Here is a 17,607-nt window from a genome sequence, read left to right as displayed (position 1 = left end):
AGGCGGGGTGGTGGTGGAGGAGAGCAGGCGGGCGGGGTGGTGGTGGAGGAGAGCAGGCAGGCGGGGTGGTGGTGGAGGAGAGCATGCAGGTGGGGTGGTGGTGGAGGAGAGCAGGCAGGCGGGGTGGTGGTGGAGGAGAGCAGGCAGGTGGGGTGGTGGTGGAGGAGAGCAGGCAGGTGGGGTGGTGGTGGAGGAGAGCAGGCAGGCGGGGTGGTGGTGGAGGAGAGCAGGCAGGTGGGGTGGTGGTGGAGGAGAGCAGGCAGGTGGGGTGGTGGTGGAGGAGAGCAGGCAGGCGGGGTGGTGGTGGAGGAGAGCAGGAAGGCAGGCGGGGTGGTGGTGGAGGAGAGCAGGAAGGCAGGCGGGGTGTCTACACAGCTCATCCACCCTGCAGGAACAAAGATGCAGCTGCAAAACTCTTTTCCCAGAGGCTCGCGGAGACGCAGAGACAGGGAGGAGACGCCGTGCTGCGCTACCCGTTAAATGGACACTGATGCTTCAGAGCGTCCTTCATGTGTTCAAATCAAAGGTTCATTATTTACTCTAAACACTGCTCATATCCTATATGGCCCCTGGGCCTTTGAATATCTTCATGAGATTCAAGACATTTGACATTAGGGAACTTTATTTGCTTAATGATCCTTCTGCAGGTTCACCTACGGAAACCTTGTTACCACTTAGTTGCATATTTTCTTCTGAATGTACCGTTTTTTTCTTAATGTTGCTCTTAATTTAATATTTATTTTGCACTCAGTTGTACGTTGGTTCATACTTATTTTTTGTATTATGTTACAGTGATCCCACAACACTTCACTCTTCAGCTTTTGTGAATTCACTCTTTCATGGGTTTTTATAAGATATTAATGGGGAAAAATAGGTGAGTAGGGTGAATAAGGTGAATAAGGTGAACAGGGTGAGTAGAGTGAGTAGAGAGAGTGGGGTGAACAGGGTGAATAAGGTGAACAGGGTGAATAAGGTGAATAGGGTGAACAGGGTGAATAAGGTGAACAGGGGAAGATTCTTTGGTTTTCTCAAGGAAACAAAAAACAAACAAATTCAATCACAGAAATATTACAGTATTGCATTATAGATTTTTAAACATGGAAAATCACAATATTATGTTGTGTGAATCTTTTAGTTATCGTTGCTAAACTCTGAGGCAGCTGTCCCATATATGAAATAGGACAACACCTGTGATAATTGTTTTATACTAAGATGCACATTATGAGTAGGATATAAATGCTGTGTGTTCAACACTGTTTTAAAGGGCACAGACTGTCATAAACCTGTCCACACTTACACCTTAAATCCCTTCAGTTACGAGGTAGCGCTGTCTACCATATCAGGAAGAACAATGGATCCTCCACTAAACACACACTGAATGGATGCAGTAATCAATGGTGTGATGTATGTGTGCATCAATAAAAGGATGAATGGATGTATATATTGATGCAAACGTACATACTTGATAAATAACGCATTATTGATCTTTTAAAATTGTATGCATCAATCTATTGTACCGTAAACAGGGTATTTGCTGAATGAAAAGCTCTAAGCATGATGGTTTAATGGATATTACCTTGTTGCTGTAACGTAGCTCGCGCTGCGGAGCAGGGAGGCGTACACAAACGCTGAGAGGAGCGAGATTTATTCAAGGGAATACCATCATCAGAGTCGGAAAACCAGTCCGGGTTCATCACGGGAGGGCAGTCAGAAAAACACGCAAAGACAGGCATGACGAAGACGGGGGGAAACACTGACCAGGCAGGGAGACACAGAGAACACGGGTAACAGGCGATCGGAATCAGGACTGGAAAACACCACGAACAACCAAGATGACCAAACATCCAAAACAACCGATGAAGGACAAGGGAGTCTCAAGGGCTATAAAACACAGAACCGATAACAAGGGACAGGTGAATATAATGACACAGGGGCGTGGTAACTAACAAGGAAACACGGAGACAAACGAGCAGGGCGGGACGAACAGGCAGGGAACACAGACACGAGGGAACCCGGAGTGACAGCTAAGGGAGGGGGCGCAGCCATACGTGACAGTTGCCAAGTCTAATCATGTAAATGATGCTCACAAGCAAATCCTGGATCCATGTAGAGAAATACAACCAGCAGTTTGTAATATTTTCTAATTAGTTAAATAGATCATTACCAGACGTGGATGAAAATTTAACAATTTAGGTATATGAAAACTCTTGCATCTTGGGAGATGTCAAGACCACAAAGGGAGCTCAATCAGAAAGCACAGCACTGCTGGACTCTTAAATGTACTGCACCTAAACTAAAGTCAGTACTTCAACCCTATTTACCTAATCTGTAATTACATGAATGTTTGTATGGAGCTTTTTCAGTGTCACCAGAACCTGAAACCATTATTACTTGAAAAAAAAGTCTGTGAAATTCATTCAGGTAATTGGGAGACGCGTCTTTCTGCTAAATTTCCCTGTTTGGCGTGTAAGTAGCATGTAAGCAGCATGAAAGTGACCACTATACCACCCAGAAATGGCACCTTGTGGCAGCTGACACATAATTGTGGGACTTAGTGTGTCCAGTGCTACTTGACTGTGGCCTCTGCTGACAGGCATCTAAAGATTCTTTTGGGTGACTCTGTGTATCAGCCACTTGCTTAAATCATCCTGACGAGCCCCGAATCGCCATTTGTTGAAATGAAAGATTCAAGATTCAAGAAAGATTGTTGAGTGAAAGATACTAGCTGAAATCCAGCTAGACGGCTCAAAATTACTAGTTCAGAATACTGTTTAGCGATAACGTCGAATTCAGATTATAGAAGGGTATGTGAATCTACAGTGGTAGACCGTTAACAACAGCACTGTAAATTTAAAGGATTTATTGTTATAGATGATGGTTATGAGTGAATGTTACTCCATCAGCATAATTAAACCACTGTGAGCGAGTGGCATTGCATTTGTAGGATTTGAGACGTCAGTGAATTGGTTATGTGTCACGGTGGGTCAGCCCAGACGCCACCAGAGGGCGCACACACTCACTCACGAGCACACAAGCCCACCTCATCACAGTACACACCCTCTCATTCCTGGACACTCCCACCATCACAATCACCCGAGTACTGACACCTGTCACTTAATCAGGTTTGGGCTGTATAAATCCCCACAGGTCGTGTTGTCCAGTGTTGTGCATTCAGCCTGTATCCTCACCTCACTATGTGGGATAATCTGCTCTGCACTTCAGACTTCTACCTATTTGTGGACTTTCTGCTGTTCTTCATTCGTTTAAGTATTCCTTTGTGTTTGTTCTACCAAGTGTCCTGAGTATTTGTGTTATTCTAAGTATGGATAATAAAGTCTTTCGCTCACAGCCTCTGTCTCCTGCTGTCTCTGTCCCCACGTCACAATATGGAGGCAAACACATCACACATAGTTCTCACTGCCCTATGCATCACCAAGAAAACCATCCTCATTAATAGGAAATCAGAAAAAGATCTGCATATTACCCATTATTACTTGATGACATTAGTCTGGAGGGAATGTCTGCTTCCTCTAAAAACCAGGAGGAATTTAATGATCTTTGGTTCCCACTGATCAGTTCCATTACTTAGTCGGGGTGGATGGCTGTGGTTTCCTGGTGGCCTAGCAGGTAGCTGGGGATTGACCTTGGGGGGGCTGCTTGTGACCCTGGGGGGGCTGCTTGTGTCAATGACTTCCTGGGGCTGGGTGCAGCTGCAGACCAGGGGTGTCTGTGTGCTTGTCCTGGTTGGTGGTGGTGGGGGGCTCGGGGGGGCGCTGCCTCTTAGTCTTGGGTGTGGGGTGGGGGGTGCGAAAAAAAAAAAAAACATATGTCATGTATAGAATAGTCATCAGTGAAGACCAACATGAGCACTGCCACATAGAGCCCCTTCTACAGGACAACAGTATCCTGACTAGCTGTCTATTGTGTCTAACAGCTGTCTGATATGTGCACTGGTATCTCAAACCACCAGCATCTACAGAGACTCGTGAGACCAACTGAGAAGATCATCAGGGTCTCTCCACACACCATCAACACCTCCTGCTGGTACAGATACAGTTCATCAGTACACAGTTAAACAGCATTTATTTACAGTAGTTCTGTATGTTGTGTATGATACAACGCGTGTGTACTTGTAGCAGTCTGGCTGCATTCCTCACCTGTGAACCACTTACCTGTGAGCCACTCTGGTCCTGTTATTCAGCAGTGGGAGATAAACCTGAATTTGGAGTCTCCACCTCCTACAGAGTCATATGAGAAACTGAACAGAACAAACAGATTCAGATCAGAGTGAGAGAGACTGAGCAGGATCATCATTTTATGAGACACATGAATCTATTTCAGAGGAACACGGTGAGTATGTGAGTCTGTGATAGATAATACAGACAGTAGTAATAGAATTCCTAGTGTTAGTGTAGTCAGACAGTAGTAATAGAACTCCTAGTGTTAGTGTAGTCAGACAGTAGTAGAATAGAATATAATGCCTTTTATTGTCACTATACCCAGTACAGCGAAATTGTAGCAGCTCCTCCAGTGCAGTAGCAAAAACACCATAGAATACAGTAAATAATACACAGTAAGTACACAATCTTGAATTTACAATATAAATATAAATATAAGTATTGCACATTGGATATAATATTGCACGGTGAGTGTCTGTGGGGTTGGAGTTAGTGCAAATTTGAGTTAGTCAGACAGTAGTAATAGAACTCCTAGTGTTAGTGGAGACAGACAGTAGTAATAGAACTCCTACACTGGAAAAAATCAAAATCTTACCAAGTGTATTTGTCTAATTAGTGTTAGTGTAGTCAGACAGTAGTAATAGAACTCCTAATGGTAATCTGTTATATTGTGCTTTGGTGGTTTGTGTCCGTGTTTATAACACTGTAATTTGCTGTGAATTTTTACCTTGAAGTTTTGTTGAGGAGGAAGTATGATTTTCTTATTCTTAGGTTGTGAACAAGTCACATTTGGGGCATGGCAGCTACTTTATTTGAGAAACATTTCAAAGTCAAAGTCAAAGTGAACTTTACTGTCATTCATACAGCTGAATGAATTTACATTTCTATAGACTCCAATATGCAAATACAGTATATTCCAAAAGGGCACTTAAGACTACACATATTAGACATGAAATAAATATTTTTTAATAAATTATCTGTAGAGAATTTGTATTTACAGAAAATCTATATTCCCAATGTTATAGTGCAGTATATACTGTATGAAACAGTACAGAGTACATACAGTATATACAGTATGATGCAGTATTTCATCATACTGTAATTTCAAGACCGTGAACGTATCATTAAAGCAGCTCGTGAAATGGGGAATGTGACCCGGGGAGAGAATCGGGTTAATCGGGTTTCCTGATTACTCAAAGCTTCTCAACGACAAACGCAGAAAATTTGATGAATGCAAGAAACTATTACATGAAAAATGTGTTCGCTTTTCTCTGAACTATCCAGCTGTGCTTACTGTGATACGTCACAAGGGTGTGTGCGCTTCGAGGACCATAAGGCAGCCCTGGCATATATTCGTTCTATAGACTGACCAGCTGTAATCCAGAGGATGCACACACCCCTTGGCAAGATTTACATATCGGATATATATGGACACGTTAACACTATGCTGCATTTTCACTAACCCGGTGGCCATTTTTAACATTTCTTACATAGTTCACTTTAAAACTAGATATCTCAAGTTGTACATATAGGAAAATTATCATTCATGGCTCAAACTGAAGTAGACAGTTGGGGGAACATATTAATTCACTTCCATATCATATTCACATAATTTGGTTTATTTTAGAGCCTCTATTACAGATGCTAATATGTCAGTAATGTCAAAAATGCTGACTTGAACTTGAACATGACTGGAATGTATATTCACATAGTTATTCAAATCTGTTATCAGAAATTACAATAAATTTCGCTAGGGTCTTTTCTAACAACACAGAAAAAATGAAGCAAAACCTTGAAAGCATTGCAAAGTTATTCCACTTTGTCCAAGGTATGTGCAGTGTCCAAATATGCTAAGTATGAGACACACCCGGTACACACCCATAGCCAACTAGTGTTGCCACTTGTCCCGGTTTTTTTCGGAAAATTCCGAAAATTGCTCATATATTCCACCAAAAGTAATCCTTTTATTTTCTGTGATGTTCAAAAGTATCCACGATCAGAATAAAAACGAACAAAATAATCCATGACTGCTTCAGTTTCACCGAACAGTGTGTTCTGGGGAGCTTAGCTTAGGTTAGCAAAGGTTAGCTTATGTTGCTATGCTAGCGGACCCACATTGGAAATGAACCGCGACTTTCCGAGGGCTCAATTAAAAAATATAATTGACCAATCATGGCAAATGAGGGCTGGTTAGCTTCAGAACGAAGTAATCTATTGGTTAGAACAGCTTTCAATCACTTCTAAGGCGCCAGATTGTCTGTAGAGCCGATTGGATCACCCCACCTCGCCGGGGAGAGGTTGTAAAACCTGTCAATCAAAGTCACTACCCCCTTCAGAGCAATAAAAACCACTCAGATCAAAACAGAACCGCTGCAGCTTTGTAATTAGAGGTCAAATCAGCTTTCAAAACGCTTCGGTGACGCATAGGGAGCAGATTTGTCGAGAAGGGTAATGCTGCAGCCCGGAGCCCCGGTGGGCGTGGGTAAAGGGCGGAGCATGTGTCAATCATTTTCGACTGCAGCTAATCAGATACTAGACTTTCGTTGTCAATCAATTTTTATTAAGCCAATTATCAGCCAGAGTTAGCTGTCAATCATTTTTTACTGCAGCCAATCATCTTAACAGATCTATAATAAAAAATAGAGCACGATCCTCCAATCGAAATTGCTCCTCAGCGCTCTGCTCGGCGGAGGCGCTTATACATGGCGATCGATCGCGATATAATACTTAATTTGTGTCCATTTACACCTCCCCTCCTCTAACAATTTACACTCGCCACATATATATATGATGTACAAATGATGCAATACGTGCAATAAAGGAAAAAAAGCATTAAAGTGCCGTTCCAGAATAACAAGTGAGAAGTATTTTAAACTTTTATTTAAAAATGTCTAAAGTCATGGCTCTTCTAATGTTTTTATTCAGCTACTTTTGTGCAAGAATGGCATATACTTCTGTTTAAAGAGCTTCTCCGTGCAGTTTCCGCCTTCTTTTGGCAGATCTGTTAAGATGATTGGCTGCAGTAAAAAATGATTGACAGCTAACTCTGGCTGATAATTGGCTTAATAAAAATTGATTGACAACAAAAGTAGTTGTCTAGTATCTGATTGGCTGCAGTCAAACATGCTCTGCCCTTTACCCACACCCACCGGGGCTCCGGGCTGCAGCATTACCCTTCTCCAAAATTTTGCAGTGAGGTGAGCAAGATTTTTAGGGTATTTATCCACAACGGATATACGATGTTAAGGTCTTAAATTAAAGCCTTATTAGTAAACGATTTTTAGGTGAAAAAACATTAAGACATCTCACATCATAAATATGTTTTTTAAACGGATATGTCGGGAGACCCCCCCGCAAGGTGCACTTTTGTCGCCAACTTAATAGCCGGATATCTCGCGATCGGCTGCACGTAGACGTCTTAAACTCGGTAGGCCTGTAGATGGGATAGGAAATTTTGAATTTATCGCTTTTGTTCGGAGATTCATTAATGTTTAATATGTTTTATAAGGCCCTAAAGGAGCTGGGCCCATTTCTGCAGTATAGGGTTTAATATTGGAAACTCAACTTTCTGTTGAAAGTTTGGATCCACCTTCGGACTTATGTGAATAGGACTGAAGACATTATGGGTGAAATGTATACATGTATACATACATACCTACGATAGTGTTTGTGTCACGGAACAGCTCCGGACCCTTCCCTTTGGGCGTGTGTTTGTGTTGTCTACGTCAGGTTATAACCATGTATGTAGTTCCGTGGGTGTGGTTGTGTATGTGTGCGTGTTCGTCGGTCTCACCTGTGACTCATCTCGTCATCACTGGGGAATGTATAGTTCACCTATTTAATGTGCGCTCGCGCAGTGTCTCATGCTCGTCTTTGTCGTAAGCCCGTGTCAGTTCTGTGTTACGTGTATTATAGTTCGCTTTGTGCTGCTTGTTTACGTGTCATTAAACGTGTGTTTGTGCAACGCACTTGACTCATCGTGCCTGCTGGCCATCGTTACAGTTTGCTCCTTACTCAATCAAACTTGTTAAGGAATATCTGGTGTTTTGAATGTTTAGCTGGATGTGAGCACAAAGTTGAGCACAAGTTGCAGCACAAAGTTGATGTGAGCACAAAGTTGTTCTGCAAACTATTATGCTTAACTGCATATTCTCCATCCATGCTGTTTAAGGAGGGGTGGGGGAGGTGGTGAGCTCTTGGGTGGCATAGGTTAAGTGTATAATTGCGGACCAAAGTAAGGGTTGGTTACCCAATTATAATTTTGTTAGAAATGTTCTGAAAATTTTTATTGACTTGAGAGTTGATGGGTGGGGGGTTGTTTTTTGTTTTTGGAATTTGTGTTTTTTATTTTATTTTTTTGCTCTGCCCTAGAAAATTAATATTGAGAGTATGTTTACAGTATTATTTGCTTTACATGCATCGAGAAGATTTCATTCAGTAGTAATAATTTGACTTTTATGAGCTGGAATGTCAAAGGGTTAAAAAATGTCGTTGTCACGGTGAGGCGGCCCCCTACCAGTCGCCTCCGTCCACAGCGGCTGTTGTTGTTGTTGTTGTTGTTTTGTTGCGTTGTGTGCATTCCTCAGATGGGCGGAGCCCGTGATCCGTCTCACCTGAGGGTCATTTGTTTGCCTATATATGTCTTGTCTTTGTACCAGTTGACCGCTGGTCATTATATCCTTAACACTAGAGCTCCTGAAAATTCAAGATTGTCAGGACATCACCCCTCCTTCCCCTCTGTCTTACCAGCAATTAGCAAGAACAAACATCACCCTTTATTATGTTAATTCACAGAGCAAGTCTGAGGCAGCAGTCTACTGCAGTCTACTATTGCAGTCTACTACTGCTACTAATATCCTCTGTAAATATATTATATACTGCTAAATTTGTTGTATATCTGTAAATAAAGTACAGCACATGTATTTGTTTGATCCTCTCACTGTCTTTATTGGGTATATTCTGTCTAGAATTAGATAGAAAGCACCGCAATCATAATGCTAATTTCCGCTAGCAATGCCATGGGATTTCCAATATAACATTAGCCTCAAGCTGTTAGAGAAACTACGTCGTCTCTACGTCTGCTACTGCGTGCGCTTGAATGAGATAAATATATATATATATATATATATATATATATATATATATATATATATATATATATATATAGATAGATAGATAGATAGATAGATAGATAGATTTTTTTTTTCAGTTAGGAGTATGCTCAGTTAGTATGAGCTGCTGTCTGTGGGTGTGTTCTTCTGTCATGGTAGAAGCAGAAACACATTATCATTAGCGTGGTATTGGCGTTATTTATGAAGCGTCCCTGATTTTCTTGTGTATGCACTTCAATAGCACCACACATTTACACTGCTGAACCATTATCACAGGTCCATATTGTTCCCGTGAAACACATTATCATTAGCGTGGTATTGTCGTTATGAAGCGTCCCAGATTTTCTTGTGTATGCACTTCAATAGCGCCACACATTTACATCGCTGAACCATTATCACGAGTCCATATTGTTCCCGTGAAACACATTATCATCATTAGCGTGGTATTGTCAGTATGTAGCGTCCCAGATTTTCTTGTGTATGCACTTCAATAGCGCCACACATTTACATCGCTGAACCATTATCACGGGTCCATATTGTTCCCGTGAAAAACATTATCATTAGCGTGGTATTGTCGTTATGAAGCGTCCCAAAATTTCTTGTGTATGCACTTCGATAGATAGATAGATAGATAGATAGATATATACGTAGATAGATAGATAGATACGTAGATAGATACGTAGATAGATACATAGATAGATAGATAGATAGATAGATAGATAGATAGATAGATAGATTTTTTTTTTCAGTTAGGGGTATGTTCAGTTAGTATGAGCTGCTGTCTGTGGGTGTGTTCTTCAGTCATGATAGAAGCAGAAACACATTATCATTAGCGTGGTATTGGCATTATTTATGAAGGATAGATAGATAGATAGATATGTAGATACGTAGATAGATAGATAGATACATAGATAGATAGATAGATTTTTCTTTTCAGTTAGGGGTATGTTCAGTTAGTATGAGCTGCTGTCTGTGGGTGTGTTCTTCAGTCATGATAGAAGCAGAAATAGCGCCACACTTCAATAGCGCCACACATTTACATATTTGAACCATTATCACGGGTCCCATGTACGTATGTCATTAGCGTGGTTTCGGCGTTATGTATGAAGCGTCCCAGATTTACATTTGTATGAGCTGCTGTGGGTGTGTTCTTCAGAGTCATGATAAAAGCAGAAACACAAATGCTGGTGACTTACATTTTCCTTACTATCCTGTGTGGAGAAGACGGAAAACACTATGCCACACCAGAGGAGGTACACTGGAACTTGCGACCATCCTTACAAACTTGGACTGCTGCGAGTCCGATGGGGGAGAGGAACTTTCTTGCTGTAGTTTTACCAGCGATTCATCGGATGAAGACACAAACTTTTCATTGGATTAGGTAAAGAAGAGCCCTCCAAGAAAGAGGAATCGTACACAGGCTGACACCACACCTGGACCAAGCGCTACACAGGCCGACACCACACCTGGACCAAGCGCTACACAGGCCGACACCACACCTGGACCAAGCGCTTCTACACAGGCCGTACGGGCAAAAGACTGTACTGTGTGGGAGAAGGTTGACATCACACGCTCTCATGTCAGCCGTTTGCCCAATTCATCATTCGTTGAGCCGGCTGGGCCTACAGAACATGCAAAGGTATAGTAACGTAATATTTTTTGCAGTGTTTATGCTTGTGTTTGACTGATATTTCGTAAGTGTAATTAACCTTGCGTCTTTTTTTTTTTTTACTGATACAGCGTAGGATCACAAGTAGACTGCAGAGTTTTCTGTGTTTGCTCGACATGGAGATGCTGCGACTCATCACCGATTGCACAGTCCATGAAGCCCGCAGAACAGACCGCACCTGGAGTTTTTCGGTCAGTGAATTGATGGCGTTCGTAGCCATCCTTTTTCTACGAGCAGTCCTCTCTCCTGTTGGAGCCATGACGGAGTGTTAGTCAGCAATGTTCGCTGTGCCTTCGATCAAGGAGACAATGCCGCGGGACCGGTACCAGGAAATTATGCGGTACCTGCGGTTTGATAACAAGGACACGTGCGAAGCGTGCGAAGAGCGACAAGTTTGCTGCGATCTCGGACATCTGGCAGCGATTTGTGAAGAATTGCAACCTGTCTTACACCCCCGGTCAAGATCTTACAGTCGACGAGCAGCTGTTTCCTACCAAGGTTCGCTGTCCGTTCACACAGTACATTGCATCAAAGCCGGACAAATTTAGAATTAAGTTTTGGGTTGCTTCTGACTTGAAGACCAAGTTCATGTGCAACGCCATTTCATATCTGGGAAAGGACCCCGATCGTCCCAAGGGTGAAAGAGTGTCCGAGAATGTGGTTATGAAACTCGTGAAGCCATACCTGGGCAAGGGAAGAACTGTAGCCACGGACAATTTCTTCACATCTTTTTCACTGGCTGAAAAGTTGCTGGAGGCCAACACAACTCTGCTTGGGACGATAAATAAGATTCGACGGGAAATTCCCACGGAAGCCAAAAACACCAAGGGACGTGACAAGTTTTCAACAGAGGTGTACAGATCACATGATGCGCTGCTGACAGTGTATGCCCCCAAGGCTAATAAAGTCGTCTGCGTTCTCAGCACTATGCACATGCACGTGAGGATTGCCGACGACAGAAAAAAGAGGCCAAACACCGTGACGGACTACAACCGGATGAAGGTATGCATATGTGTTGGCATTGCAGAATCAATTTATACATGAATGAATTCGTTCAAAATATAACATGTACTTCTTTGTAATTGTTCTTTGCAGTGCGCCGTTGACATCATGGATCAGAAGGTGTGTTCATACACAGTGCGCGCAGGAACACGCCGGTGGCCCATTGCAGTGTTTTATAACATACTTGACCTGGCAGCGATGAATGCGCATGTTTTGTACACGGCATGCACGGGGTCCACAGGGAGCAGGAGAGTTTTTCTATATGCTCTTGCTGGGGAACTTCGTCATCGTCATCTACAGGAAAAGGAGTTGAAGAAAACGCCACGTCCTTCGCCTTCACCTGGAAAGACGACCACATGTCAGGTGCAGTCACACTGCAACCGCAACCACAGCATCAACGTGTGTGTTGAATGCGGCAACCTGCCGGTACACCTGCCGCAAATGTAAGAACGAGGGTCCCTGGCGGTGTAGCAAGTGTTAGCTACAACTACATGAAGGTACGTTGATAAGTATATGTGGTGGTACATATTTTTTGTCTTCTGAAAGATCTTATTCAAAATGTAAGGTGTACATTGAATTGTTCTCCACAGCATCAACGCGTGTGTTGCATGCAGCGAGTACACCTGGTGAGTACACCCTGGCTGTGTAGCAAGTGTTAGCTACAACTACATGAAGGTACGTTGATAAGTATATGTGGTGGTACATATTTTTTGTCTTCTGAAAGATCTTATTCAAAATGTAAGGTGTACTTTGAATTGTTCTCCACAGCATCAACGCGTGTGTTGCATGCGGCGAGTACACCTGGCGAATACACCCTGGCTGTGTAGCAAGTGTTAGCTACAACTACATGAAGGTACCTTGATAAGTATCAAAGTCAAAGTCAAAGTCAACTTTATTGTCATTCAGACTTTACACAAGTGCACAGCTGAACGAAATTGCGTTTCTCCAAACTCCAGTGTTAAAGCACCAGAGCCCAGAGTGGCCGCTGCAACTAGTGCGCCGCCGATTACGCAGAATGGGGGATAAACATAGAGATAACATTGGGAGGAGACAAAAAAATATGACCACAGATTATTCTCACGAACAGGACAACAGTCTGTGTGCATGCAAAAAATCCCCATAGCACATACAGCATTGATAACACAGACAGTAAGCAGTGAGAGGCGTGATCCATTCAGAGAGGGAGGGGGGGGAGCCAGAGGCCTGGCACAGAGTTTTTGTGTCAAAGTTCGCGGTGGAAGGCGAGAGCCATCTCTGACAGTCTCTGTGTGGGGGTAGGAGCAGGTAACCAAGACGACGACCTTCTGGGAGAAATTTGTTTGGGCGCCAATGCAGATAAGAAGAATGAAGAATTTAGCAAGGAGCCCGTCCTTGGGAATTTGAGCACGAACTCCTCTTAAAGTCGGCTGTCTCCCAACTGATCCAACTTCGCACGTAGAGCATTGATTCCATCCACGATCGTCTCCAAGCTTTTTCCAACAGTCACAGTCTGTGTTCCAACAGCTCTACCCACCGCATCAATCATGTGGGGCACTTGACGTGGACGCTCAATAGCTGACTCCACTCTTTCAGTTTTCCGATACACCAGGGCAACGCCTAATCCAATCAGCAGAGCCACTGCGATCAAAGTTCCAAATAGGTACACGTCCTCAACATCTTCCAGGGAGAGAGGCGCAAGACACAAACTACGCCAGGTCCCCCATGAGTCATGCACATATCCAGCTGAGGACGTTCCGTCCGGGCATGTGGGTTCTCCCGCACCATGACTCCTCGTGGAAAAAATAGTGTCAATTGTGTTGAGAGACCACCTGATCAAATCCATTTTCTTGTTAATATTTGAAGAGCAGCGTCTGGTTACTTAGACAAGACAGAAAATCTAAGCTGAGCAGGGCAGGAGGGAGGGAGTGCAGGAGCAGAGATAAAGTGCGACTGCCTCTCTTGAAAGCCGGAAGAAGTATATGTGGTGGTACATATTTTTTGTCTTCTGAAAGATCTTATTCAAAATGTAAGGTGAACTTTGAATTGGTCTTCAGTGTGGCATCGCCATCATGGACCAGAAGGTTTAAATACCCTGCGAGCACTAGAGGCACTTACACCTGTCGACATCATGGAAAGGAAAGTTCAAAAACACTGCGAGCACAAGGGGCACACATACACACTATAATCTCTTATCGCTTATTATAATCTCCAATAATCTCTTCTTTTTGTTCCAGAGTCGCACTTCACCACACCCGGAATGGACATTCCACTTCAAGAAACCCGGAATAGACATCCATATTTGATCAGAATAAAGTTGTTTTGCAGCACATGAATTTGTTTTCCTGTATTTTCCTCTCCTTTTCCAGCCTGCTGTTTAGATCACAACATTTATCAGTGATGCAGTGATGCAACGCGATCATGCTAATTTCCGCTAGCCATGATATGGGATTTCCTATATAACATTAGCATCAAGCTAATTGCGCCATATAATTTCTTAGCTTTTCAAACGCGGAATCAAAAGTGTTCGATTACAACAAATATTATACAGTATAGTATAGGAAATATACAAAGAGCAAGATTCAAACAATTTTATTTATTTTTATAGTTTGATGGGACTCATTACAGAAACTTGTCGTCTCTACGTGCGCTTGAATTGTAACTTTTGAAACACGAGTCTACAAATTTTCCGCTGTTTGTTGTAGTATCGGTAACATATACGACTTTGTAACTTTGAGAAGTTTTTCGTGAAGTCGTATGAGCTTGGGGGTGAGCCAGCTTGTGCTTTGGCAGGCGTATGAGCTTGGAGGTGAGCCAGCTTGTGCTTTGGCAGGCGTATGAGCTTGGGGGTGAACCGCTTCCACCGCATTACCAAGACAATGGGCGTTAATCCCTTCACAGCAGGGGAGTGGGCTACATGGACCTTACCAAGCCTTGTGAAATTTTTCGCTTCTCTAGGAGCTCTAGTTTAATTCGGATCTACTCATGGGTTTTTGGTTTGCACACTTCTTCATTAAACCATCCTTTTTCCCTGAGACTTGGCTTGATCGCTTCCTTTTTTGTTCGCACTCCCTGCCCATCACAGTCGTAAAGAAAAGGAAAATATTGTCCTTCATTAAAGCTAAGAAATGCAATATTGTATTTATTCAGGAGACACATCTCTCCCTGCTGGAATCTTTTTTTTTTTTTCACCACCCCCTCTCTTCGTAGAACTATTGATATTTTATTGTTTATTCAATCCTATAAACATATATAAATTTAATACATTTAAATGGGGGGGGGGGGCAGGGGGGCGTTGGGGATTGTATAAAGGGAGAAGAAAAGGGGGTGTAAAGGGAGACAGAAAAAAAAGGAGGAGGGGGTTATACATACATACAAATATATAATATAATATAGTATAATATAATATAATATAACACAAATACATACAAATATATAATATAATATAGTATAATATAATATAATATAACACAATATAATACAATACTAAATAATGTATAATATACCCTATTGCTTAACAAAAAATAGAAATGTAATAGAATCATGAACTTGTGATTTATTTGCTACAGTTGAATTTGCTTATGTTGAATTATTGTGATTGTCACGTTGAGGACCCCGGCCCCTCCCTTTTGGGAGTGTGTTTACGTCGTCCGCGTCTACGTCAGTGGATCTACGTGGTTGTGGTTTAGTCCTGTGATAATCTGTCTCACCTGTGGCTCGTCTCGTCGACACACGACGAGACAATAAAAGTGACGTCTGTCGCCACAGACTCCTCCCCGCACCAAGAGGCCACGCCCACGTTGGAACAGCTGGAGCAGGACCCAGTGTGCACTGCTCAGCTGTCCTCGGCTCGCGAGTGCCCGGACCCCAAGACAGCGGAATTGTTCCGCGAGGGCGCGGTAAGGATCTGGAGACATCTACACCCCTCTGCTTCCCGCGCCCTCTTGCCTCCGAGGGTGGGCGCCTGTGTCATCAGCGCCACCTCATCAACCCCAGAGAGCGGGTTTGGGGAGGGGGACTTGGAGGATGAGCACCACCCTCCATTCATTGCCTCCGCTCCCACTGTGGACGACAGTGGAGAAGAAGAGGAGGAGCAGGAGGAGGGCTACCCGCCGTCCGTGTGTACCGCTCCCACCGTGGACTACGATGGGGAGGAGGAGGAGGAGGAAGACTACCCTCCGTCATTGTGCTCCGCCCCTACCGTGGACTACGGTGGGGGAGATGAGGACTACCCTCCGTTATGGTGCTCCGCCCCTACCGGGGACTATGAGGGAGATGAGTAGGAGGACTATGAGGAAGAGAACCATCCTCCATCCGTGCACTCGGGTATCTCCGAGTGCACGGACAGCGACCTCTACACGGAGGACGAGGGTAGTCTGGTCGCTCCCGAGCTCTCTGCCGGGACCGTGAAGGGGAGGTACAGTCCAGGGGTGAGCGCTCTCCCCTATGACTCCGAGGAGGGCGCGATGGACTGCTCCCGAGGCAGGAGTCCGGCCACTCCCATGAGCTGGAGCCTGGGCAGTGACGAGGAAGAGGAGATGGAGGTCCAGGAGGAAGCCCACACTGCGCGCTCCAGAGCGCGGTCGCGAGGTGAAGGGAGAGGTCTCTACGGCCCACCGACAGGGGAGTACAGCCGTGCTGCACCAGGCACGTCTGCTAGCCGCGCTGCACCAGGCACGTCCACCAGCTAACCAGTGGGCAGTAACGCCGAGGTAGCTGCGTTTATGCGCAGTCCAAATATCTGCAGTTGTTGACAAAAAATCCAACTCTTCAAAACTCTTTTTAAGCTCTGTGCTCATTTTGCCATACTCAGCATCCAGGAATTTAGCAAATGTGTTTGAGCATGGTGTAAAGACCCCTGCTTTTTTGGGTATTTTAGCAATAATTGCTCGGAATGAATCATCTTCCAGCGTTGATAATGGCAACATACTTTTAACAATATACCTGCCTATCATGCGGTTGACTTCAGTCTGTGTCACAGGTTTTTGATCTGAGCCTTTGCTGCTTGGTGGACTTTGTTCTGAGTCCTTTGCTAGTGGACGGCTTACTATCATCTGTGGTGTCGGTGTTTCTAGCCACTAACTTTGTAGCTGCATGGGTCGTTGTAAGATGCTTCATTAAATTAGAGTTGCTTACAGTGGATGTTTAACTACTTACTACAGGCTCTCTCGGTATATGTTCCTATGATATATTTTAAACAGTTTGATAAGCTATGTAACTTATTTCTTTGGAATAAAAAAAAGCCAAGACTGAATTTGCGAAAGTTGCAAACACCAGAAGACAAGGGGGGCCTAGGAATGCCTAATTTACTCAACTATTACTATGCTTTTTCTCTTAGACATTTGGCTCATTGGTTTTTGCCCCCAGAAAGAGCTCCACCCTGGTTCACTCTAGAGACAGCAGCGTGTCTACCACTTACACTGCCTAGCTGTTTATCAGCTAACCTTGCTCCTCAGAATCAGTTTCATCCGGTTCTGTCACATGAAATGGCTGTGGGAAAAGATATCTAATTTTTTTTTTATTCGGCCCACATCTTCATATCTGCCAGCGTTTGGTATAATCCTAAACTTTCCATAGGTAAAACTCCCTTCATTTGGAAGTCCTGGTATCAAAAAGGGAATGTGTGACGAGATCTCATGTCTCGAGATCTCGTGAGACGCAACTCCGCGAG

At 43.6% G+C, this 17,607-nt stretch overlaps 3 protein-coding genes across 3 annotated transcripts in view; all 3 read left to right on the top strand.

The window, feature by feature from the left end:
* Positions 1-1,439, top strand: part of LOC143491503 (NACHT, LRR and PYD domains-containing protein 3-like) — a 185,195-nt gene extending 183,756 nt beyond the window's left edge. The window contains exon 16 of the mRNA XM_076990567.1: positions 426-1,439. The gene's annotated coding sequence lies outside the window, so the exon portion shown is untranslated. The remainder of the gene's footprint in view (positions 1-425) is intronic.
* Positions 1,440-4,291: 2,852 nt separating this feature from the next.
* Positions 4,292-17,607, top strand: part of LOC143491502 (NACHT, LRR and PYD domains-containing protein 3-like) — a 115,677-nt gene continuing 102,361 nt past the window's right edge. The window contains exon 1 of the mRNA XM_076990565.1: positions 4,292-4,350. The gene's annotated coding sequence lies outside the window, so the exon portion shown is untranslated. The remainder of the gene's footprint in view (positions 4,351-17,607) is intronic.
* LOC143491529 (uncharacterized) lies at positions 11,226-13,726 on the top strand. Its single transcript, XM_076990619.1, has 4 exons — positions 11,226-11,960; positions 12,054-12,457; positions 12,551-12,635; positions 12,729-13,726. The coding sequence occupies exons 1-2, from the start codon at positions 11,547-11,549 to the stop codon at positions 12,405-12,407; spliced, it is 768 nt and encodes a 255-aa protein (XP_076846734.1). The 5' UTR covers positions 11,226-11,546; the 3' UTR covers positions 12,408-12,457; positions 12,551-12,635; positions 12,729-13,726.

This window comes from Brachyhypopomus gauderio, unplaced genomic scaffold (assembly GCF_052324685.1).
Source record: "Brachyhypopomus gauderio isolate BG-103 unplaced genomic scaffold, BGAUD_0.2 sc76, whole genome shotgun sequence".
NCBI lineage: Eukaryota > Metazoa > Chordata > Actinopteri > Gymnotiformes > Hypopomidae > Brachyhypopomus > Brachyhypopomus gauderio.
The sequence above is the reverse complement of the archived record's forward strand: the minus strand, read 5'-3'. Positions and strand labels throughout refer to the sequence as shown.

Excerpts from the sequence above, each read along its gene's own strand:
- LOC143491529 (XM_076990619.1), top strand. The coding sequence starts at position 11,547 with ATGTGCAACGCCATTTCATATCTGGGAAAGGACCCCGATCGTCCCAAG. Across the intron at positions 11,961-12,053 it reads CGGACTACAACCGGATGAAG|TGCGCCGTTGACATCATGGA; the intron begins GTATGCATATGT and ends TGTTCTTTGCAG.